The sequence below is a fragment of the Ursus arctos genome, unplaced genomic scaffold, assembly GCF_023065955.2.
Source record: "Ursus arctos isolate Adak ecotype North America unplaced genomic scaffold, UrsArc2.0 scaffold_3, whole genome shotgun sequence".
NCBI lineage: Eukaryota > Metazoa > Chordata > Mammalia > Carnivora > Ursidae > Ursus > Ursus arctos.
Window position 1 is genome coordinate 59,028,217 of NW_026622985.1, and position 25,963 is coordinate 59,054,179.

At 40.3% G+C, this 25,963-nt stretch overlaps 1 protein-coding gene across 11 annotated transcripts in view; it reads right to left on the reverse strand.

The window, feature by feature from the left end:
* PDE1C (phosphodiesterase 1C) overlaps positions 1-25,963 on the reverse strand; it is a 517,847-nt gene that overhangs the window by 82,748 nt on the left and 409,136 nt on the right. For all 11 annotated transcript variants that reach the window (XM_026508814.2, XM_048212794.2, XM_026508832.4 and 8 more), the window contains 7 exons: positions 22,886-22,999; positions 19,784-19,966; positions 18,526-18,592; positions 13,573-13,689; positions 11,320-11,460; positions 2,727-2,827; positions 87-215 (listed from right to left, as the gene is read on the reverse strand). In XM_026508814.2, coding sequence (XP_026364599.1) covers positions 87-215; positions 2,727-2,827; positions 11,320-11,460; positions 13,573-13,689; positions 18,526-18,592; positions 19,784-19,966; positions 22,886-22,999 — 852 coding nt within the window. The remainder of the gene's footprint in view (positions 1-86; positions 216-2,726; positions 2,828-11,319; positions 11,461-13,572; positions 13,690-18,525; positions 18,593-19,783; positions 19,967-22,885; positions 23,000-25,963) is intronic.

A 25,963-nucleotide genomic window follows, 5' to 3' on the forward strand; every position in this document is an offset into this window, starting at 1 on the left:
GGTAGTATTTCTCCAAAAGCAGCATATTTCATCTCTCCTCGTGGTTCTTTCCTGGCCTCCAAATCTCTCTCCTGTCTCATCCTTACCTCCAGTCATCCTTTGAGAGGTTGATCAAAATATTCATTTCCTCATCCTCTTGCAGAAGGCGATAAGCTGCGCTTAAATGGTGATTTTCTAATACAGACCTATCGTTGTATAGAATAGCAGGATCAGACCTGAACAGAAAGCCAAGCAAAATAATTTAGGAGGTTAAACAGCTGAGATTTTTCAGGTAACTCCCTCAAGCTAGAATACACCATCTTTTTTCCTATGTTTAACAATTATCTTTGCCCCCATGCCACTTATGTCAACCAATAAGCTAAAACCAACACTGCAAATTATCAATAGATACCTGTAGCGTATTTTAATGTCAATATGGTAACATGAAATATGTGATGTCCAACCTGAGAACTCTCTGAAGGCCAGTCCACAACCAGATCTCAATGATTTCTACCAGGAGCTAGGTGATTTCATAAAACATGGGTCAACTCAAACTTCCTTGTATTTTCTGGGATGTCTTTAATTATTTAAAAATTTTATTCAATGAGAGAATTTATTACCATTATAATTCTCTCAACCCATACCACCTGGTAGGTCCATTTTGCCAAGTTCCACTGGTAGTACCTTGACCTTAACATTTTGCCATGTGGAAGCCATACGTGCAAGACAGAGTAAAGAATATAAGGATTATAGGACAGTTGCTAGTCACTTCCTCACAGACCACAGCACCAAACACAGAGCTGTACACTATTTCATTATCTTCAATTTCATGAAAACTTAGATTATTACAGCTCATTTGTTTCTCATCAGGGAAGCTGAGCTCAGTGATGTAAAATGACTTCACAGAGCCCCGCGGTGCCTATGTGGCAGGGTTGGGATGAAGGCAAGGTCTTCTGACAGTTCGGCCGCTGCTCCCCACAATAACCTGTGCCTGTCATTGGCCAACCTTGGGGATATATCTAGCATACCTTTAAAGTGTTAGGCTTAACATACCATCAAAGGACAAAGAACCTGGTTACAGATTTAGTTTTCTGGATAGGGAGCACATGGGTTGAGACGCTTTGAATAAAGTTCTATTAAAGAAGGCCAGTGTTTAAATTTTATTCCAAAGCAAGCATAAGTGAATCCACTGGAATTTCCTCACTCCTATGGAGACAACACAAAACATGCAAACCCTGTGGTGAAAGGTCTGCTCGTGTCCCTGTTAAGTCAGGCTCCAACCGATGTGCCCTTTGTGACACTGAGCTCTTTTCCAACTGCTGTAATTAAGCCATTTCCTCTGAGTTGAGATGGGTTTTGATATTGGTCTCCAGCAAAGACCCATGTCCAGTTGCTCCACCCACCTCTCTTCCTTCAGCAGGTGCTATTCGCAGTAGCCTCTGTCCTCAGAGCAAAGATTCCACTTATAGATATCCACTACACAGAGCTGCTCTGTGGAATTCCCTGTATTTAAAGCCCTGCAACAGAACCACAAGAGGCTGCTTCCCAGCAGCTGAGGCTCTTCTGTGTCAGGAAGCGGGAGGTAGACAATGAAGTTGGCGGCTTACATCCTTTTGTCTGCTTCCATTCTATTGAAATTCCCCTTCTGAACAGAGATCAGACAATACTGTCTTCTTTTATGTATCCCATAATTAAGTGTTGGGTTCATTAAATACATGTAGATTGATTTCATGAACACAAACCTATCTGGAGTGTGCACCTGCTTTTTCAAGTGAAACCGCAAGCATTTAAATTCTCGTCTCTCCCTGTTACATTCTTCCTCTAAGCCGTGCCATCCTTCCCCAAATTCTAGCTTCTTTTGATTACTATGTCAAGGCCCAATTAACCCTACTATCAGAGTCTCTCCAGTTTCATAGAAATGTCTTAAGAGAAGGTAAGTTCTTAGGCTAGGACAGGACAGATAAGGCTTCATCCTAAATGGAAAAGACAAGTGACTGGTACTGCTTGCCTGGAATTCTGTGCTGAGAGGAATGCTAAGGATAAATAAAAAGCTTCGTTAAAAAAAAAATTGATTAGTGATGTCTGCTATAGTCAAGAGGTTCGGCATTGGGCACTTGGACCCATACTTAACCCCCCCCCCAGAGATCTGTGTTTATCTCTGCAGTTCATCATAGTGGGTACACAGGCCATCTGTGGTGAAGGCCATCTACATGAGACAACCCAGCTCCCCAAGCCCTCTTCCAGGGAGCAATGCAAGCACGAAACAGAGCAGGGATGAAATCAGGAAGGATGAGAAGAATCTCCCCAGGATCCCAGAGGTCACAGGGCAAGAAGGCTCAGGTATTGTACATGTGGACAGAAACCTCCCAATCCTGGCCCATCCTCACTGATTCAGTCCACATGGCACCTGTACCTTTATGCCAACTGTTCTACCACCTAGTAGAAATAGGTAGAGTATGTGCAATACATATATAAGGAAACAAATAGCTAGCTAGCATTCGACTAGAGAAGAAAACTATATCCATATTCAGCGTGAATGACATATGAGAACTGGGAGCAGATGGCTTCTCAAACTCTAAATCTTGACTGAAGCTGACCAGGTTGATCTCTTGTTGAAAAGTTCATTTTTTCAGAAATGCAAAAATAGAGTAACCATGCAAAAGAAAGGTGACTGATACCTTTCTGACTTCTCAGACTCTATCCCTGCCCCCTCCTGCCTCCTCTCCACAAACTGCCAACATCCTCACCGTGTCTGAATGTGGAAATTGTTGGTGGTTCCGGTGTGCTCATAGTCGTGGATGGCAGCGGAGAAGATGATAGCAAAGATCTCCAGCTCTGTCAGCCAGTTCTGAAAGGGAGATTTGCAGGGCAATCAGATAATCTGTCTCTTTCTCAAAGTCTTCAGCTTGCTGACAGCACACCCGCGTCGCTGCCTTCCCGCCCTGCAGCTGGCAAGCTATTGCCAAACACACGTTTTTTGACGGATGTTTTTTTTTTTTCCCTGTAGGGATATGGGTTTTGGAAGTAGCATGCCCAGCAAGGTTGAGAAAGCTAACTAGTAGTTTTATTTATTTTTTTTCAAGGAAGCAAAAAACAAGGAACATGCAGACTTTAAAAAACCTCATTGTATTCTTTCCCAAATTCCAAGTAAAGTTCTTCGGTAGACACAGAAAAAAAATGTATTAAAAATTTCAACACAATACCAAGAACTAAGAGTAACAGAAAAACCTGATGTCTATCTACTGGAAAGTGGGTATAGACAGACAGAAGGAAAGATCACAGCTGGCCTTCTGCTTTATGCATGTTGATGGTTGAAGAGACCTCCCCCAACCATGCCACCAAAACTGGCTGTAGTCCAAGGTTCTCAAATTGTGTGTCCTGGACCATCGGAGGTAGCATCACCTGGCAGCTAATATGACACATGTTCTGGATATTTTCCATACATACATAGTTTTGTTCATTTCGGCAATGTCCTGTCAATTCTTCCCCAGTACTCTGTCCCTACCCATCAGCCTCAACTCCCTCTACCTACCTCCCCCCCACACCACCAATATAGCTCTTTCTCCAAACTTATGCAAAGTTAACTTAACATTTTAAAATAAGATATGAGGCTATCTTGGAGCCTGGCGAGCCCTGCTTGGAACAGAACTTCTCAAATGACAAATATGTCTGGAACACTGTAGTCTGAGGCTATTTCTGTTGGCTCTAAGTAGGGGCTCTGGAAGCACACAGCTCTTCGTAAAATGAAAAGTGTTTATACTTAAGATGAAACCGAATTATGTCTAGGCAAGAGAGTGCTCATGTGTACAAAGGAAAAGATGACTCCTGGTGGTGAACCCAACAAAACCAGAGTAGTCTGAGGAAAGGTAACTCATGCTCATGGAAACAGTGATATGATTCACACCAAATTCCAGAGAAACCTTCCTGCTAAGGCCTTTGGACACAGAACCCATGTTATGCTGTACCCCTCAAGGATTTAAACTCATAGAAAAATAAATAAAGTGTAGATATTTTTTCTATTGTGAAATCAATAAATCAGTGAGTTGATCAATAAAAAGATTATGACTGAGAACCAACATACCATCTAAACAAATCTGAATCACAGAGCATCGACCCAGACAACAGGTGTCTAAGTAACTACATAATTACGGTTCTCACATTGCAAATATCAGTGTAACTTCTCCCCTTTACCCAAATATATTAACAAGATCCTATCTTAGGTGTAACCCACTTCTAATAAACCAAGATCAACAAATGATTTAAACAAGCAAACAACAAAAAAATAAAACCATAGCCTTTAGAGATCATTTTAACACCCTGACTTTTGAACAAACCTGTGGATGCTTTGAAATCGGTTCTGCTGTTTGAGGATAAGAAGAAAGGACAGGTGGTATCTGGCACGGAAGGAAGGAAGGAAGGAAGGAAGGAAGGAAGGAAGGAAGGAGGAGGAAGGGAAGAAGAGAAAAAGAGAAAAAGTAAAAAAGAAAGAGAAAAAGGAAAGATGAAAAACATCTTCACAGATGTGCACTGAAGATTGGACAGAACAAGAAATGGAAGTGGGCATTTCTAGCAGAATGATCACAGGAGCCAGTCCCAGCATCAAAAGCTGATTCATCATGAGTAAGGATATGATTCCCTTTAGTGGAGTGGCAGTCAGAGCTGAGTAGAGCCCTGTGGTGTCAGGCCTTAAAAGCCAGAGTGAGCAACACGAACCAGATCCAACAGGCAATGAAGTTTACATGCAAGCGGGTAACATGGTCAGCATGTCACTGAGGGGGGGAAATAAAAGCGGTACTTTTGCATGGGAAAGTCCTTAGAGGATATATAGACAGTATGGAGGTAGAATCCGTATGGCTTAGCAATTAATTGAATGCAGGAGGGAGGAAGACGTTGCAGTCAAGGAGAAGAATGAATTAAAGATGATCCTAACGTTCCTAGCCTGAGCGACAAACATACAGAACAAAACAAAACAAAAATGATGGGTGGCACTGAATAGCATCATTAATAGAGACAGAGATGGAGAAGTGGTTTTGAAGGAAACTAGGCTTCATCTTTTTTAAAAAAAAGATTTTATTTATTTGAGAGAGAGAGAGCATGAGCCAGGGGCGGGGGGTGGGGAGGAGAGGGGGAGAGGGAGAGGGAGAAGCCGGTTCCCCACTGAGCCACCCAGGCGCCCAGCAAGACTTCGTATTTTCATATGGTCCAGGTTTTCTTGCCTTTTCCAAGTTAATTACCGTGAACCCAGAAGATTTTGTGCCAACCCATAAGAAGTAAGAAATTAAGTCCCACATGAATTTTATTCCAGATTTATCAAACTGTGACAAGGTACAAGCCACAGATCCTATCAGTATTTCCCTATCTACAAAAATGAGTGCCACAACTAATTCAATGACAGAGACAACTGGTAGTGGTGGACCTCAGGAAGCAAGCCTGGTGGACATGGGCATGGCGGCAAACGGGGGGCGGTGGACACATGAAGGAAAATGACATGGGCAAAACTGCTAGAGGGGACATTATTCGCAAGTTGTGGCTTTTCTATGTGAATGGCAGTTTCTTTAGTAATGTTTTCACCCCTGTATTAATTTTCTATGGCTACCTTAAATTACCACAACCTTAGGGCTCAAAGAACACCTCCCATTTATTGGCATAAAGTTCTGGAGGTCAGAAGGCAGCACAGTGTGGCTGGATTTTTCCCGTGAGGATCTCACACCACTGAAATCAAGGTGTTGGCAGGGTTGTGTTCTTTTCTGGAAGCTCCGTGGAAAAATCTGTTTCCAGGTACATTCAGGGCAATGGCAAAATTCATTTCCTTCTCAGACTTTCCACTTGGCTCCCTCCATCTTCAAGCTAGCAATGGCCGGTTGAGTCCTCACAGCTCCTCCATCATGCCTCTTGACTTTCAAGGACCCACAAGATTACATTGGGCCCACCTGGGGAATCCAGGCTCATCTCCCTATTTTATGGTCCTCTGATTAGTGACCTTCACCGTATTAGTGTTTTGACATCTAAGGTAACATTAGTAAGTGTTACAACAGAGGGTAAATGTCATGGGGGCCAAAATTCTGCTGACCACAGACACTAATGAAATTATTTAGCACTCTTTAGCGATTTAGTGTTTTCCATATAAATATGATGATGGCATATATGATCAAAAGAATGAGATACACAGCCTCTCCCTTCCAAAAAAAAAAAAAAAAAAACATGCAAAAGGAAAATGAACGGCACTTGCCTGACAAAAGCAATGAAAGGGGCCAATGGATGGCTTTGGAGTTTGGAATTCTTTGACCTAAATCAAAATTTGACTGGAGCTCAGAGTCTGATTCATATTTATTCAATCAACAACTTTTCAGTTTAATTCTGTTCAAGGATTTTCCCTTTAAAAGTGGGCAAAATAATTCTGAAAGGATTCAAGCATCTTCTGGGCGTCTAAGTAAAGCTATAATGAGTAATATAAACAGATTACAATGAGTAATACTGTTGATGTTGAAGCCCAGACATCACTTTATCAATGGGATGTTTTGATTCCCTATGTGTCTTACAGTTTATAAAACTGAAATGATTTAAAGCATTTCCCCCTCCTGGTTTGTAATGAAAGGTTAGAGTAACAATATGTTCTCCATTCATCAGAAATGCTCCCCACTGTTTCTGTAAGCTTGCAACGAAAGAAGTTTGTTTTGAGCTGCATTTCCAAGAGCGAGTGGGCGGGAAGTAGTTTCTATATTTAAGAATGATTCCGAATGTGGCCTGAATTGATCATGAAAATTCAATGGCAAATGAGCTCGTTTAAGAACAGCATGCAGTACATCTCCATCACTGGCTGCTGTAACATTCACGTTAATGGTAACTTGCATTAGCATAAATACTTGGGAGTTTTTCTTGAGGGCTAAAAAAGCTGTGTTAGGATTCACCTTTACATCTCCCTAGTACACTGTACACAGCAGACACTAACTACCTAGAATAGATGAGTCCAAAGTACATTTGCACATCTATGTTGATCCTCACCAGGATACTTTCAAGTATCACGTGAGGATACGGAGGTGTAAGAATATCAGGGGCTCTTTTTTCTTTCTTTCTTCTTTTTGTCCACATTGTAGAGGTACGGCTATTTTTTTTTTTTTAAAGATTTTATTTACTTATTCGACAGAGATAGAGACAGCCAGCGAGAGAGGGAACACAAGCAGGGGGAGTGGGAGAGGAAGAAGCAGGCTCATAGCAGAGGAGCCTGATGTGGGGCTCGATCCCACAACACCGGGATCACGCCCTGGGCCGAAGGCAGACGCTTAACCACTGTGCCACCCAGGCGCCCCTATGGTACGGCTAACTATTAAAATGCATGGCGTTACAAGTCAGTCGTGGGGCCAAATCATAGCTCTGCTCCTCTATTTGTTTGCTTGGCTGCTGTAACAAAATGCCACCAACTAGGCGGCTTAAACCACAGAACTTTATTTCCTCACAGTCTGGAGGCTAGAAGTCCAAGATCAAAGTTCTGGCAGGACTGGTTTGCGGTGAGAGCCCACACCCAGGCTGCACATGGTCATCTTTGTGCTGTGTCCTCACATGGTCTTTCCGCTGTGCGTGCGCATGTCTGCGATCTTAATCTCCTCTTTGTATAAGGACAACTGTCATACCGGATCAGGCCCACCCACTGACCTAAATTACCTCTTTAAAGACCCTGTCTCCAAATACAGGCTCATTCTGAGGCACTGGAGATGAGGACTTTCAACAGTACAAACTGGGGTCGGGCGGGGGGGGAGTAGACAAAATGCCACCTATGACAGAGACTTTACAACAGGCCAATCTTAACTCTGGGAATGGGTTTCCTCCTATTTTTCTACAGAATTCCTGTTGATAACTTTATATAATCTGGATCTTAAACCTATATTTTCCTCAAGTATTTCCATCATTATGATGACTCTTTTTATCCTACAGGTTTTAATTTTTGTACTAAATCAAATGTTTTGAGTCTTATATAAGAATTTCCTGTTTCAAGGAAATAAACGTATTCTCATATTTTCTTCTGATATGATCAAATTTTTTTGTATTCAGATCTTTAATTCATTTGTCCAATATTTGGTGATTGATTTACAGTAGAACAAAAACATTCTTTTATTTCCCCAAATGAACCATAGTTCTCAAAACATTTTTTGAACTGAGTCACTTTTCCCTGTAATGTTGTTGTCTATAGACGTGTCCTTCCCTTCTCACCTGAATTCTTTCTTCATTATACTCTAGTCAGTGGCCCACCCTCACCAAAGCACTGAGACCACTCATGTCAAGACCACTAATGACTTCCATGTTGCCAAAAGCAGTGGTCACTTGTCTGTCCTCATCCTACTTGACATTTTGATATGTCCCACACAATTCACTATTGTCTGTTGAGGCACTTATTTCCTTGGCTTCCATGACCCCACACTCTGTAGGTTTTTATTCCAATGTCACTGACCACTCTGTTTTAGTTACTATTGTTGGCTCTAATTCTTTACCTTCATTTTTTTTTTAAGATTTTATTTATTTATTTATTTATTTATTTATTTATTTATTTATTTGACAGAGACAGACAGCCAGCGAGAGAGAACACAAGCAAGGGGAGTGGGAGAGGAAGAAGCAGGCTCCCAGCGGAGGAGCCTGATGTGGGGCTCGATCCCAGAACGCCGGGATCACGCCCCGAGACAAAGGCAGACGCTTAATGACTGCGCCACCCAGGTGCCCCCTTTACCTTCATTTTAAACTTTAGGCTGCTCCAGGACTCACATCAGAGCCCCTACTACTTCTCTATTCTCACTCTCTCTTTAGATGATCTCAACTAATTCCATGTCTTTCTATAATATTGATATACCTAAGATTGCCTAATCGACATGTCCATCCCTGACGTCTTCCCAGAGCTCGAGATTCCATTCATTCTCTTACTTCTTGACACTTCCACAATGATGTCTAATAAGGACCTGAAACTCAACATGTCTAAATCAAAACTGTGCTCACTAAATATTTGGGTTTAGTTTTTGCAATTTTACTCAACTTTATTCATATATTTGGCTGTTTTACACAAATACCACCCTGTCTTTATTACTATAGCTTCAGTAGATATTTTAACACCTATTAGAATAAGAACTATGCCGCGGCACACATTGTCTTTTTCAAACTGTTTTTTCTAAAGTTGTGAAATACCTATTTTATATAAATTTCAGACTCAGTGTATCATGTTTCATTAATCTTTATTGGTATTGCTTTGAATTTATAGATTAGTTTGAAGAAAATTGATATCTATATAACACTGAAGCTTTGCATTAAAAACATAATGTATTTCCTTTCTTATTTAAACATTGCTTTTCTGCTCTTTAGTTTTAGTTTTCTTTTTATCAGTTTTGAAGTTCTTCATTAGTAATTTATCAATTTTTAAAAAAAAAAACTCCCTGGAATGTATGTTTCTTTATTATACTTGTTAATTTCCAATGCCTAGGACAGGCTTTTTTTTTTTTTTTTAAGATTTTATTTATTTATTTGAGAGAGAGAGAGAGAATTAGCGGAGAGAGAGGCAGAAGGAGAAGCAGACTCCTCGCTGAGCAGGCAGCCTGACACAGGGCTCGATCCCAGGACCCTGAGATCATGACCTGAGCTGAAGGCAGACACTCAACCAACTCTGCCACCTAGGTGCCCTAGGACCATTATTTTATCTACATCTGATTGAGGCCTTTTCTTTTGACCTAATAATTTATTTTTTTTAAAGATTTTATTTATTTATTCGACAGAGCTAGAGATAGCCAGTGAGAGAGGGAACACAAGCAGGGGGAGTGGGAGAGGAAGAAGCAGGCTCATAGTGGAGGAGCCTGATGTGGGGCTCGATCCCATAACGTTGGGATCACGCCCTGAGCCGAAGGCAGACGCTTGACCGCTGTGCCACCCAGGCGCCCCTGACCTAATAATTTATAGTTGATTTTTTTTGATTTCTTAAAAGGTATGGTCAAATTATTTTCACAGGATACCTCTTCAACTTTTTTAGATACTATGTTGCATTGGCCGAGACCTCCAGAAAAATGCTCAAAAGTACCATTAACTACGTCTGCTCTATGCTTCTGACAGAAATCTTTTAGCACATTAATCAGGTCCCCTTGATAGTGTTTCTATAATTTAAAAAATTATAGTGTTTTTAAATAATATTTTTAAGAAGGCAGCTTTACAATAAGGAAGAACTGAAAATTTTTGAGAGGTTTTAGGAAAATCCAGCAAAGCTTTACTAAGAACAATTTCTAACCATTGAGCTTCCCTCATGAGGCTGACAGCACTTCATATTTTTGATAGTTTTTTCCTAACTGCCACAGTATTTCTACAGGATAGAATATTTTTCACCCTTTTAAAAATGAGGAAATCCTGACTCAGAGATTTAAGCAATTTATCATAGGTCACTAAATCTAATAAGTAATTACTCAAGGATTTATATCCCACTATACCTAGCTCCAAAGCCCACACTCTTCCCACTGTGTTCCATTTTTAATTCGGTGAGATTTTAGACCAACCCTTTCAACATGCCCTAGAGGAAAAAATAACAAATGTGTTGAGTTTATGGGCTAATTAATAACCATAGCCAAACAATGTCTACCTTGATGTCGACTCTGAAGATTTCAAAGGAAAAAATCATAGAGACTTAAAATAGAGAACTAGCTGTTTGTCACTAATAGCTATATCTTGTAAAACTAATGGCTTTCATCAAGGCAAAGAGGGCAAAGGCACAGATAACCAAGTTAAATAGTCCAGTTCATACAACGGATTACAGAACAGAGATTCAAAAATACCTAAAGAGCTGAACTGGGGGTCAAAACAAGTAAGAAAAATTTCAGTTGATTAGAAGTAAAGATTGCCCGTTGGGTCAAACAAATTGAACACTCATAAATAGGATGAGAATAACTGTCATCCTCATGAAAACAGATCAAATGGTTTAATCCAAAAGCTGACTTTGTGCAATGTGGTTGCCAGGCATGTTTGAGATGATTTCAGTATGCACCGATAGCACTGTGATTGACCACAGCAAGAGGCTAACAGTACCACTCTCCATATCGGGAAATACATTTTTAGTTCTAGAAATTATATTTAATTTGCTCATAGCCTAATAAAGATGCAAGTCACTACCACATATTTATTTCATCAAGTCCAGGATGAAGAAAATATCAGAGGCCACTGGGAACCCCGAGACCTTCAGTGACTGGTTAGACAATTTGTGGGGAGCAGGAAGTCCACGCACCAGTGCACTTCCTGTGGGCCCAACCTCATCAGAATAGGAACAGCCTCCCATAAAAAGAATCATTATCACATCTTTTGTGTAATCTAAGAGTTCCTATCAGTACTTACCGCTACTCCTGTCTTATAAAGGAGGTAATGCACAGTCTGGGTAACATCGGCGGCATGCATTAAATTGTGGTACGGATTTTTATGCTTGCTATATCCTACTTCCAGGGCCTCCACAAATGAGACAAGGGCAGAAATGGGGATCTGAAAGAGAGCAGTAAGGTTAAGTAGTCAGTGATTTGGTAGCTTTAAGTGAGGAAGCAGAAGTCTAAGGCACTCGAGCTGCGTGATTCTGGAAGCATAACATAGCACATGAAGAAACTGGAACTTTACAAAATTAGTAAAAACTACTGAAGAAATGATCAGATGATTTGAAAATCTCACAGGAAGTCCCTGGTTTAAGAACAGTCTGCCCTGCAAATTGTTTTTTTGTTCTCAGGCCAGAACCCCAGAATCGTCTGAAAGACATTTAGGGCAGAAGGGTGTGTGTTCATCTATTTCTCAAGCAAAGGTTCAAGTCGTTTATTTCTTGAGAAATAAATGGATACATACTGTGTAGCACATCTCATTTATTTTGTGGGAAAACATAAAGATCCTAAGTTGTAAAATGATTGCAAAAAAACACAAGCTGCCGCCTCCTGAAAACCATGCCCTTTAGGAGTGATGGTATGCGCTGGACACACGGAAAAAAACCAGAACAAAACATGTGATAGCCTGTCATAGATAAGAACAGAAACAGACTGTGTTCTTAGGTCTATTACTTGGCAATTTATTATTGCTGCATTGCAATTTGGAATAATATTTCCAATTAGCCTAATTCCTTTTCTGTCTCAACTATGTATAATATACATACCTTCTTTTTCTATGTGGCAGAAAATAAAGAACGACTGCAAAATGTCTGTACAAAAGAAGGGGACCCTGAAAACATTCACTGTATTTCTTTTCTGGATTAATCCATGGTTTAGGGTTAATTATCAAATACAACCCTGGGGGAAAAGAGAGAGTGTGGGTTCCAGGAGACCAATAATCACATGAGGAAGGAAAATGATTTACTATAATGTTTCATGAGAGTTTATGACATGTTCTTCCTTGCACAGACCCTTCCATATTTACCATGTGTGGATTTTTAAAAATTTAAATAATGCCTCTTATATGTCAGAGATTAATTCATTATCATTTAAAAAAAAATGAATATCCAATAAGCCCAGGTCCTTTGGGCTGTTCATGAGAGATCCATGAGCCACGAAAATGCTAGGTAAAGTTGTGCATACGTGCACGACAGCTTTGTTCTGTGGAAAGGGTCCTGAACATCTACCAGATTTTCAGGCTGATTTCTGACACAAAGAAATTAAGAACCATTGCCATAAAGCATTTATGGCTGTGTAGAAAATATGCCCCCAAGTACACAGTCCATGCTGTCTAGAGAAATCAATACCTTATATTCAAAAAAAACCCCTGCATTTTCCAGAGGCTCATCCCCATGATGAGAGAAGTCTGAGGAGCATGATACGATACATGTCACCAGATGAATGCACATTTCTCTGGAGAACCCTGCCTGAACTCTAGAGTCCGTGGTATTAGAAAGCAGAGGGGAGTGAACACTGGAGACGATTCACGCTCTCTACCTAAAGTTGAAGAATTAATTTGAAGCATGAATGGCTGGGAAATACCAATGATCTGTCATGGATGATAAGTGAGAGCATTTGTCTGAATTTGAGCCAAGTGGTGGGAAAAAAAGTTTGCAGAGACAGCAGATGCACACTCTGTCTCCACCACTGTCTCCGTGCCCGCGGTGGTCGACAGTACATGAAACCAGGCTGAAATGAGATCTGCGAGAAGAGCCGTAAGGGAGTTCTGCTGTACTTCGGGCTGTACTTCTAGGAAGACTGAGATCAACTGTGTGGTTCCAGCCTCTCGCCTGCTATGAGCCCCACCTTGCAAAGGGCTTAAGGAAAAGTTCTCACCACCACGGAGTTCAGGGCAGCGGCTGTTTGGATGATGCTTCCCAAGTCACCCATAGCAGTTTTCAGTCTATATTAAAAGGATTCTCTTGGTCTTAGACCAAAAGTCATGGAAGGATGGACAAATGCAGGACACCTGGGCACCTGCCTTCGGCTCAGGTCATGATCCTGGAGTCCCTAGATGGAGCCTTGCATTGGGTTCCTTGCTCAGTGCGGAGTCTGCTTCTGCCTCCCCCCACCCCAACTCCTGCTCTCTTGCTCATTCTCTCTCTCTCCCTCAGATAAATAAATAAAATCTTAAAAAAAAAAAAAAGGATGGACAATTGCATGCATTTTTTAAAAAGTAGGCACTAACCTTGAAACGGCTGATCAAATCATAACGTGTGAGTAATTCATAGAAAATGAATTTCAGTGCATGATCCCCGCTGGCGTCATTGAGGGAAAAGACATCAAAGGACCACTTGTCCACATCCTGCATGGCAGGGCAGGGAGAAAGAATGCATTAGCCCACAGCTACTTGCACAGATACCATCTCCCATTTGGGGAGTCACCCTGCAACCCTCACCCAGGATTTCACAACCCAAGACTCTAACACCATTTCCAACCTCAAACTTTTCCCAACTTGGCAGACCTGCATAGCATTTACTGATAAAATAATTAAATAGTCTTACTACTTACAACAACAGCTATAATTTATTGAGTGCCTACCATATGCGAGGCATTGTGATAAGTGATAAATACATAACATATATTGAAAACAACTCTAAGTGGCAGGTGTTATTAGTCACATTTTACAGATGAGAAAATGGAGAAGTTAATTTCCCTAAGACCCATCACAAGTGAAGTGCTAGGGACACAAGTGGGACCAGGACACAAACATGGTCAAGAGACGCCTAAGCTCGGGCTCTTTCCATGAAGCCTGTCACTACCACGGCTGAATTTCAAATGTTTATTTCACTTTACAAAACCTAAGGTGCTTCCCTACTCCAAACTTCTCCCCAGTCCCCTACTATCATCTACTGACTTCCTCTTAGTCCACAGTTGAGAATGTTAACCCACTTAGAAGTCTTCAGAAACGTGTGGTAGAGACTACAAATGATGTGTCCCTTCAGTTCAAACGGCTGAGCTAAAACCATGGAGAAAGCCTTCATCTCACAGAGCAGAAAAATGCTACCATTTCTGGAGTCACTGATCTGAGAACCTAGGCCTCAAATCTGTAAGTCACTTTACTAAAAAAAGTAAAACTAACAGCTAAGCTGAACGCACTCCTCACATATCAGTCTTGTTCAACGCCTTATTTGACTATAAACAGCTACTCCAAAATATATGTGAACATTGCCTGATGTGTCTTTGACTTACAACCAGCGACTTGTGGATGTGGTAAACAAAGTTGTGTTTAAGCAACAGCCAAAGCAACAGTCATTTGGTTTCTTGTATCGAGAGTTTCACTTTCAGGGATGCCTGGGTGGCTCAGTCGGTGAAGCATCTGCCTTCGGCCCAGGTCATGATCCCAGGGTTCTGGGATCGAGCCCCATGTCGGGCTCCCTGCTCAGTGGGGAGCCTGATTCTCCCTCTCCCTTTGCCTGCCACTCCCCCTGCTTGTGCTCTCTTTCTCTCTCTGACAAATCAAGAAATAAAATCTCATAAAAAAAAAAAAGACTTTCACTTTCAGTAGTTAAAAGAAAGTGTGCTGTCGTAAGTGTGAGAACAAGGACAGCTGCGAGGCCACACTGAGTCTAGGAAAAGTCAGGTGGTTTCCCGGAAGAGACTCTTCTGGAACTGCTGGCCTGAGTGGCTCTCACCTCAGCCCTCAATGCATTACAATATCATCCATCTATCCCAACCACCAAAGATCATCCCAAGGCCATTAAGGGTCTCCCTCATGGACACCAGGGCACAGGAAAACTGAAGTGTGTATATAGGGAAAGCCAAACTTTTCCGAAAGGGTTTCAACTGCATTTTTTCAGTTGACACTTAGTGGTAACCTCACCTCAGCCTTCTAACATTCCTCCTCCATTATAACAACTAAAGAAAGAGTATAAGTTGAGCATATTTTCTGTGCTAGGCATGGTGAGAAGTCTTCATAAACATTTGCTAACCCTCACAACACTAGAAATAGGTGTTATTTTCCCCACTTGTACAGATGCAACCTCAGAGAGATGAAAGGAAGTGTCTAATGCCATTTGATAGCAGAACCATCTAATAACCCCGCTGATATCACTGTCAACGGATGAGATTGTAAACTCAATGAATATATGCCGTGACCCAGGCCTCATGCCCTAATACCCCAATAGGGCCTAGGCCACAGATAATGGGGCCACTTAAGATTAACCCAATACCTAAAGCTTCACCTTAGCTACTATAATTGACGCTGTCATGACAACCATTAGTCCTAAGGAAAAGTCCACTGACAACTCAATAGGTGAGAAAACATTTTGTCATGTCTGCAATTTTTACTCTTATTCTCCAGAATGAATAAAAAAGAGAAAGGCTATCACTGAAAATAGAGAAATGATCACAGTAGTAAGTTACGATTTATTCAGAATATTAGACCTTAGAGAAACAGGAGGATGAGTGTGAATACTCAGCTGGATGTTCTCTCCCACTACTCATTATTAAAAGGGCTTAGCTGTGATTCTCAAATTTTAATGTTCTTCAGAACCACCTGGGGTGCTCAGGAAAAAAGGGCTGATTCTCAGCTGAGGGGCTTGCAGAATCCTGGCCTGGGACCTAGAATCTGCATTTTTCACAAGCACCTAGCTCAACTGTCTTTAAACGTCTTAAGCTGTTCTTCTTCTCTTACCAAACATGGCCCAAGGCCCATTCCCCAGAAAAACTTCAGGAACTTCTTTCAGTCTAACACAACAGAAGCCTAAACCTCCTCTTTTCCTCCCACTTTAAATCTGGAGTCTACCCAGGGTGTCTCTTCCTAAGTTACACAACAGACACCTTCTAAACAACAACACACTTCTGCAATTCCAATAACTGTACCTCAAAAGACTAGAGATAAAACTCTCCAAATCAGAAGCTAGCACATATTGGATGGAAAAAAATTAAAAGAACAAAATTTTAACATATTTCAAATTTAGAGATTGGTGGTGGTGAATTGTTCTCTGACTTAAGTGTGATTTCATGCCATGTTCTTACATTAATCACTAAGGTTAACATGACCAGGGCATGATGGTTATTTTATTGAATTGTATTCCCTCAGTTTGGGGGGATATTTCTTATAATAGAAGCAAGCAATGGCTATTCCATATAAACTGCTGGCAATGAAGTAGAAATAACCTTGTTTTAACAGGTACTACCTAAAAAAAGAAAAAAAAGAAAATATCTGTGTGAGCCCGCCAACTCATCTTCAGTCCACTGCAGATAAAACCAGAGTCTAGGGAGGGGGAAAATACTACCTTGGAAGAAGATCTTGAACTCCCACAGTAAACAGGGGACTGGATCAAGAGAAAGCACAGCTCTGGCCTTACGCACATGATCAGCGATACTTGTGCAGAAGGGTAGCGGTTTGGAGAGTTAGCACTTATTCTTGGTCTGAATCATCTAGCTTCCTTTCCCCCCAGAAAGACAACATGTGTGCATCTGAGAATGACTTCTCCCTAAGCATGAAATAACACTAAATGCACATTCCAGGTTGCTCCACATTTTCTTTAGTTATTTTACATAGAGAAGATGTTCCAATCTAGAGGAAATATTTTTTATAAATTTCTTAATACTAGTATAAACACCTGTATTTATGTTCATGGTAAGAGAAGAAATTAAAAATAAAGGATTCTTTTAATGTCCCTAAGACTTTTCATTGAATGTTTCGGGTTCAGTTATGAAAATCAATGCAGCTTTCTAGTGGGTGTTATGAAACATCAGATCTCATGCAGTGATTTCACTGATTACATAGGAAATGTGGCTGCAAATGACACTGGTGCACTGGGCCCTGGTGGGGGGGCCGAAGAGGAGCGAGAGGAAACGTGTGTCCTTCCTGAGCATCTTTCCTGTTCTTAGGATGAGTTAAGAGACAGAAAATGGACAACTGAGAATCTGAACATAGGGTCTCACAAATTCAATTGGTGAATGTCTTTGAGGCAAGAGGAAGACTGAAATATAAAAACAAAATAGCCCTAAAAGTCTTTCTTGACATTAAGTTCATCATGAAGCACTCCCATCTCTGATTTCATGAGCAAGTAGCTTAAGTTATCGTCTGAGAATATCATGTTTCAGGTTTCAGAGACAGACAACAATAGCTGAATGGGGTGCCTGGGTCACGAAGTTGGTTAAGTGTCCTGCTCTTGGTTTTGGCTCAAGTCATGATCTCAGGGTCATGGGATGGAGCCCCACGTCAGGCTCCATGCTCAGCAGTTTGAGGTTCTCTCTCCCTCTCCCTCTGTCCCTCCCGCTTATGCTCTCTCTCTTTCTCTAAAATAATCAATCAATCTTAAAACACACACACACACACACACACACACACACACACACACACGCACGCACAAAATAATCAGTATGCTAGGATGTCCCTGGGCAAACGGATGACATGATTGCATATAGACACCATGCAATGTCAACTGGCTGAGTGACCCTGGCCCTTAGCACAGGCCCGCCCTCAAATCCAGAAGCCAAATCAGCTTCAACACACCCAGGACAGCCTCAAACCAGTGGATCTGAACTGACACATACCTCAGAGGAGTACATCCACTTTGAGGCTCTTAGGGAATATTCTATACAATTCTAAGAGCTTGCCTGATTGGGAGTAATTCTGCAAGATTTAGCTCATTGAAACTCATACACGTGTGTAACTTCCCATGGAACTTTCGGGCTCCATGAGAGTCTTGGGTAAACAGTAGGATACACAGGTTCTGGGGACACACATTCAGGCAGTAAAATGTTACTGAGTGCTTACTATGTGATTGGAACTCTGGTATCACACCTTACTTCTTCTGGCTGTAATTAACTAACTGTATCTTTCTAAAAATCTCACTAAGTCTCGGTTTCTTCATCTACAAAATGGACTTAGAGTAGATAACCAGATAATGATACAACTATGATCCCACCAAAGATCCCCCTGATGGTGATGTAGAAAGAAATGAGACCCACACAGTTTGATTTAAAAAAATTAGCAGGTCAAAGGCCAAAAGATCATGATACTGTAAGAACAGATAAGTAAAACATAATGAAAGAAGTCAGTCAGGAATGACTGGGAAACCTCTAAGTGAACCATAAATGAAAGTCTCTTATTTTCTAACAACAAATGTAACTGTACTTTTTATAAGATACCATGTACACTGTCAGACCTTTTCTTTGGTATTACCTTTAATGCTTCAATAACAGCTGGTGGGTAGCTCAGTCCAACCATGTTTGATGTTCGTCTATACATTCTGGCAAAGTCAGAGGGGGGAAAATGCAGTATTATTTCTTATGAAGAAGAATTAGCAGGCCACAGACTTACACTAAGTACTGACAAATATGAGAAGTCGTATCATTGGGTGAACCAAGAAACATAAGTTTTTTATAACTTTTTTCATAGTCATTCAAGTGGCCTAAGAAAGGGTTAAATTCAAGAAAAATTAAATCAATCCCAAATACATCAATCATTGGAAACAAACAAACAAAAATAATCGATGGGCCCCAAATCGGAAATTCAATTATTAAAATGGGTCACTTCTTCTGCCAGAAGTGAATTATAGTACGGCATAGATAGTTTGCAAAGTAGTACTTTAACCTGAATGAGAAACTCCTATAGGCAACCCATTTGGAAGAGCTTGTTCTTAAGAACTGTCAAAAACAAGAAGGAAAATGTCCCAGGTGAACTTTGAACTGAATGTGTCATTTCGAAGACCTGTAAATGTGCCATAAGGATTATAAGGAAGAACAAATTGATCTGTGCAATAAGGATTGTAGGAAGAATAAATCAATTTCTGGAATCTATTTCTGGGGAAGGGGCAATTTAATTTAAAGAACAAAATGGCTAACAAAATTGGAAAACATCATTGGGAGCTTAAAGCTTTAAAATGAACTGTTCCCCCCATGGGTCAACAACCTCAAGGCATCCCTGCTCTGTTCCAAATGCAGACATCATCCACGTATATCAAAGGATGATGGGTTAGATGATGTCCTTTTATAAAAATGGGAAACTAACTTAAACCAAATCTTTTCTAGTTAACATAAAGAATTCTGAGCAATGGCAAAGTCTTGTCCTAATGATGCTACAAAGATTAAATCAATATGTTTTGCCAATCTCTCCTTCAAGAGGGGGTGTTTCTAAAGATACAAAAATTACATCACAGCAGGGGCGCCTGGGAGGCACAGAGGTTAAGCGTCTGCCTTCGGCTCAGGGCGTGATCCCGGTGTTATGGGATCGAGCCCCACATCAGGCTCCTCCGCTAGGAGCCTGCTTCTTCCTCTCCCACTCCCCCTGCTTGTGTTCCCTCTCTCGTTGGCTGTCTCTATCTCTGTCGAATAAATAAATAAAATCTTAAAAAAAAAAAATTACATCACAGCAAAGCTTCCAGTTCCTGGAAACTGGTGTCCCTTAGCTGCTTTGGTCCCTGAATGACAGCCAGCTTTACCTCTCCACAAATATCCCAGCCTGCACTGCATGGACGATGCTCTTGAACCGTGGCTTCTCCTCGCTCCTTCTGAGCATCATCCCCATCTGCCTCGTGAAGGTGGAGGCCAGCCAGTCTCGGACCTCAGAAGGCACTGCATCTGACTGAATGTCACTGAGTTCATCCTCTGTATCCAGGAGTCGCCTGAACACAAGAAACACAACCGGGACACTGAGATTAAATCTGAAGTTAGAGCTCTCTGTTCTTTTTTTTTTTTTTAATAATTTTTATTATGTTATGATAGTCACCATTCAGTACATCCTTAGTTGTTGATGTAGCGTTCCATGATTCATTATTTGCATATAATACCCAGTGCACCATGCAATACGTGCCCTCCTTAATACCCATCACTGGGCTAGCCCATCTCCCCACTCCACTCCCCTCTAAAACCCTCAGTTTGTTTCCCGGAGTCTATACTCTTTCGTGGTTTATCTCCCCCTCTATTTACTCCCCTTTCATTTTTCCCTTCCTTCTCCTACCTATCTCCCTGCTATTTCTTATGTTCCATAAATGAGTGAAACCATATGATAATTGTCTTTCTCTGCTTGACTTCTTTCACTTAGCATAATCTCCTCCAGTCCCATCCATGTTGCTGCAAATGTTGGGTAATCGTTCTTTCTGATGGCTGAGTAATATTCCATTGTATATAGGGACCATATCTTCTTAATCCAGTCATCTGTTGAAGGGCATCTCGGCTCCTTCCACAGTTTAGCTATTGTGGACAATGCTGCTATGAACATTGGGGTGCATATGGCCCTTCTCTTCACTACATCTGTATCTTTGGGGTAAATACCCAGTAGTGTAATTGCTGGATCATACGATAGCTCAATTTTTAACTTTTTAAGGGACCTCCACACTGATTTCCAAAGTGGCTGTACCAACTTGCACTCCCACCAACAGTGTAAGAGGGATCCCCTTTCTCCACATCCTCTCCAACATTTGTTGTTTCCTGCCTTGTCAATTTTTGCCATTCTAATTGGTGTAAGGTGGTATCTCAATGTGGTTTTGATTTGAATTTCCCTGATGGCTAATGATGTTGAACATTTTTTCATGTGTCTGTTAGCCATTTGTATGTCTTCATTGGAAAAGTGTCTGTTCATATCTTCTGCCCATTTTTTGATTTCATTATTTGCTTCTCATGTATTGAATTTGAGAAGTTCTTTGTAGATCTTGGATACCAGTCTTTTATCTGTAGTGTCATTTGCAAATATCTTCTCCCATTCTGTGAGCTGCCTCTTCAGCTGCTCCTTCTTCCCACCCCACCTGCACACACAGGTACAAAGAACTCAAATAAAAATGGCCACAAAAATACAGCAGCTTTTTGGTAAGGCTTGTAAAAGCTCACTGTGATGTTTCAGGATGGTTCTCTCTACCAGACTGCACAAAGAAACAAAGAAATCAGAGAAAGTCAAACATGCTCCATCTCAGGCTGTGGGTCTCAGACCGACTCCACTAAGGAGCAACCAGTATCGTTATTCCTAGGTTTGTGGACTCTGAATGGGATCTAAATCTTCCATTGAAAAATGCATTCACAGGGAGGTTTTCATAGATGGACCATGTGGCGTTATTTTGTGTTTAAAAAAAAAAAAAGAACATTCAAAGACTTTGCTATAGACAACAATACTGCATTACAAACTTCAAAGTTGCTAAGAGACTAGATCTTAATTGTTCCCAGCACAAAAAAATAATGATGATTCTGTGGCATTCTAGAGGTGTTAGTTAACGCTCTGGCGGTAATCATATTACAATATATAAACATATAAATCAATACATCGTACAACTTAAAGTTACACAAGGTTATATACATCAGTTATAAATAAATAAAATAAATCTTTAATAAAAATAAATTTAAGATAAAATAAAATAAAAATATTTTTAAAAATTAAAAATTTAAAAAAGAAAAAGAAACACTTTGTAAAATATTACCCAAATCACATCAATCCAGTCCTCTGAAGTAATAAACCAAAATGATGCCAACTGATATTCCTTCTAGTTTGATAGAACATTACAGAAGTGTAAATTCTAAATTCAAGCAAAATTTCCAAAATCATGCAGTTCTTTATTTGAGCTCAGTGATGTAAGTCATCTGTAAGATATGCGTAGCTGATTTTTCAAACTTGTTCATAGGTCAAACCACCAGAAGAGAACGTAAGTAATAATAAGTTACAATAAAATGTATTTTATACTTATATTAAGCCCACTAAAAATAAGCAGTGTAAACAGATGTCAATAAAAAGAGGTTTTTTTAAAAAAAGGTTGTTGTTTTGTTGTTTCCTTTAGACACATCAAGCGGCAGGCAGGTGAGAAAAGGTAACATTTGGAAAAAACTATGATATCAAATTTCCTTAAATTAGGAACCAAGCATGTCACCAAAAACTAAAACCACATGCATACTTCTTAGATTACTGGGAAATCCAGGACACTGGAATCTGGCATAGAGAAATTAAGTCTGATAGACGAGCCTGTCTGAATTAGGAAAGACAAGAAAAGCCTTTCAAATTCACCACGTCAACATTTTTCGAAAGAAAAGCTCTTTTGCTACTTTCAAATGCATTTGGTGACGGGAGGTGCTTTAAAACCTTTGGGTGATTCAGGTGTGAAGAGTCTATTAAGAAAATCGGTAACATACAAGATCGCAGGAGGAATCCTGGGTCCTTAAGAGGGTAAATGCTTTACTGTGACTTCAGGAGCCTTCACTTGCAGACAATGTGAATTAACACATGAACATGATTTTTAGGCTGAGGCTAACAGTGCGCAAGTAATTCAGTGGCACTCTATACTTGATAAGACATCTTACCATGTTTTTAAAAATCGCTTTTTCTCCTCTTACATTATCTCACTTCATTATCATAATGGCCGTGTGAGAAAAGTTCAGTTAGCTGCTTTCTCAGATGAGGAGGCCCAGAGGCTAGGAGAGGTCCAAATTTTGTTTTGCGGAAACAAAAGCTCCACCACCCGTCATTTGAGCGCTGCCCCATTACAGGCCAAGGGGGACATTTCAGAAAAGCCACATAACAGAAAACTGACCCTCCGTGCACTAACCTCTTGTCATGTTTTGCTTACCTGGTTTCATCAATGTACACAGATTCAAGCACTGTGGCTGCATATTCCAAATTCTTCTTAAGATCGACCACCGAAGCCTCGCCTCTCTCTAATTGTTTGACCAAAGACCGTAACCTAGGGGGAAAAAAGACACAAGTAAATTAGAATAGAGGAAACGAAGAATAATCCTACAAGTACAGCGACACATTTTAGAGCCATAGAATATTTTTATTTATTCCAATTTCCCTGGAAGGAAAATACAAATCTAATGATGGAGCTGACCAGTATTTCTCAAAGGAGCAAGTTATAAAAGAAAGACATGCATGTTTGCCATTGTGGAGCAAGAACAAGCATGTTCTCATCCGCCAGGCACTGACCACCCTCAAGATTTCCTAGATGTCTTTGATCTTTCTAGGAATTCCCTAAATTAGCAATGATTTTGCTGCTTCTCTAATTTCAATTTTTTTGTTCTAATTAGGTATAGTAAAGCATGAGCAGCACCAAGATCACCAAATACCACTTGAGATTCTGCTACGTTGAAGATCATATTGTGTTTGTTCAGCAGCGACCAGCCTCGTGAGCCTTCATGAGCACCTCATTGTCAATGGGTGTTGCAAGACAGGTGAGAAGATTCAGAGCTCCAAGATACCCACAGAGGGCTACATAAGGAATACACGAAGATAAACTATTTTCCTGGACAGGAGGAATTCCTCTAGGGGCAGATAAATACCCCAGCTTTAAGGGAAAAAAAAGGGGGGGGGGTAGATGATAAACCAAAGTACTGAAGACAAGATCTTCCCCCCTGCTAGTCAAGCGTTCCAGACAGTGTAAGAGAAATGATAAAACATGCTCTCCTATTTATATCAACATTATCCCTACAGAGAAGGAGTTAGTATATATGAGAGCAATAAATGACAACAGATGATCAAAGTCCAGTAACTGAGAACACTGTAAATACCAGAGATGTGGAGGCTAGACAACTCCTCAGGCTGTTTGACAGCCAGCAAAGAAAAGAACAGAAACTTTGAGGACAACCTTGGCTTTGAGCCCCACATCACAACATATTAGCTGTGTAATACCAGGCAAGATATTTAACTTCTCTGAGTGTCAGCTAGAAGACAGAGATCCAACCACCAAATTTTCTAAGTTGATGTAAAGATTAAATCAAATTGATATTAATATAATCACATCAACCATACGGGGTTTTTTCTAGCTTTATTTAATATAATTAACATATCACATTGTGTACAACACGGTTAATATAATTAACATATCACATTGTGTACAACACGGTGATTTGATACACATATATATTGCAAAATGATTACCACAATAAGGTTAGTTAACACATCCATCATCTCATACAATTATTACTTTTTTCATGGCGAGAACATTTAAGATTTACTCTTAGCAAGTTTCAAGTATTGTATCACTTGCTAACTATAATCACCATGCTATAATCACCAAAACACATCAGATCCCCAGAACTTATTCATCTTAAAACTAAAAGTCTATACACTTTGACCAACATCTCCCCTTTCCTGGTTGTTTTCATAAAGGCAATTGTTACCATTATTGTCATTGTTGTTATTCAGTGACCTTGATCATCACAGGCAACCAGATGGGAAACATTCCAGCAATATACTTAAGATTAGTATCAAGTCTCCATCTCCCAAGGCTGTTTCCACTTTCCTGACTTCAAAATATCCTCACAATTTGTCATCATAAGAGAAAATAGTTCACTTCCTGGCAAGGTGTAAACTACTCCCCTCCAGATCTGCATGAAAGTGGTCAACAATAAAGATGGAGGAAAAACTCTGGATCAACCTTAAACAGTAGGATCAGCCATATAAAGGAAATTCCCAGGAATTTCAACGATGTAAAATACAGAAGAAATTAGATTGAGGGTGGTCACTACTGACTTGTGAATCTCCAACATGTAACAGGGAAATAGACCGAGGAAACCAGCAGAGGCCTCTATGGGCCTGGAGGTGAGGATCCGCCCTGTGGCTCCCACTAGCAGCACTAGGAAGTGTTCTGGGTTTCGGGGTCAGCAGGACAGGGAGTTGGCATGGAAGGGCTTACCAGTCACTCACACAGAGTGGATGGCCAGTCTGCCAAAGAATGGGGAGATTGTAGCTGTGAGCCCTGAGAGCTATTCCAAATAAGGATTGGAAGCTCTTTAGCAAAACACATTCCTGGCTAAGTTTGCCTCTAATTTTGACTCACCTCCAGGGGCCCAACTACCCCCAACCCGTCTGGACTCTCAACTGGCAAAGTGAAATGAGGGTAAATTTAAGAATTTTTAAAATTTTCTCCCTTCATTTAGGGCTTGAAGATTCTACCGGGAATTGACATGACTCTCTAATAGGACCCATGTCAATTCTCAAAACCTAAGAGGAAAACGACAAAAAGTAAAAAGTGACTAGGCAAAATATAAGACTAATAGAAATAAGAACCAGATGATCCTGTCCACCTATAATAGGGCTTCATAAGAAATAAACAAACTCAAGCAGCTTTAATCAAGTAAGTTTTCCTAGACTGAAGAAAAATCTTTATAAGCAGATGAAAAGGGATTAGATACAACCAGAAAAAAAAGTACATAAAAACATCGAACATATGCTGTTGAAATTTTTTATTTCAAGAATAAAGAACTTGCAAATCTTAGAAAATAAAATACATGACTTACAAAGTAACAGAAATGTAAGTTGGCCATAGAATTCTACCATGTCCAATACCAGGAAGCCATTTAACAGTTATACCATTTTTTGAGAATAATGTGGTGTAATTTAAGACATCTACGCCTATAGCTATATTTAGCGGAATTGCCAACAAATATATTCTCAGGTGTAGACAAGTTCAAAATTTCATCATTAATATGATTTTCCAAAAAACAGAAACAAATAACTTGAAGGCATATTCTAGAACAGTGATCTTTCAAGGGTGGGAGTAGATTCCTGGGTCTCCCATTAAATGGATTGTGGATTTGTGACCTAGATTTAACAAAGCCCGTCTTTACAAAATAGACAAGTAGTTTCTAAAGCTTTTTTAAAAGTGGCAGATGAAATATAATGCTAATTATGTAAGGTCAAGTTAAAT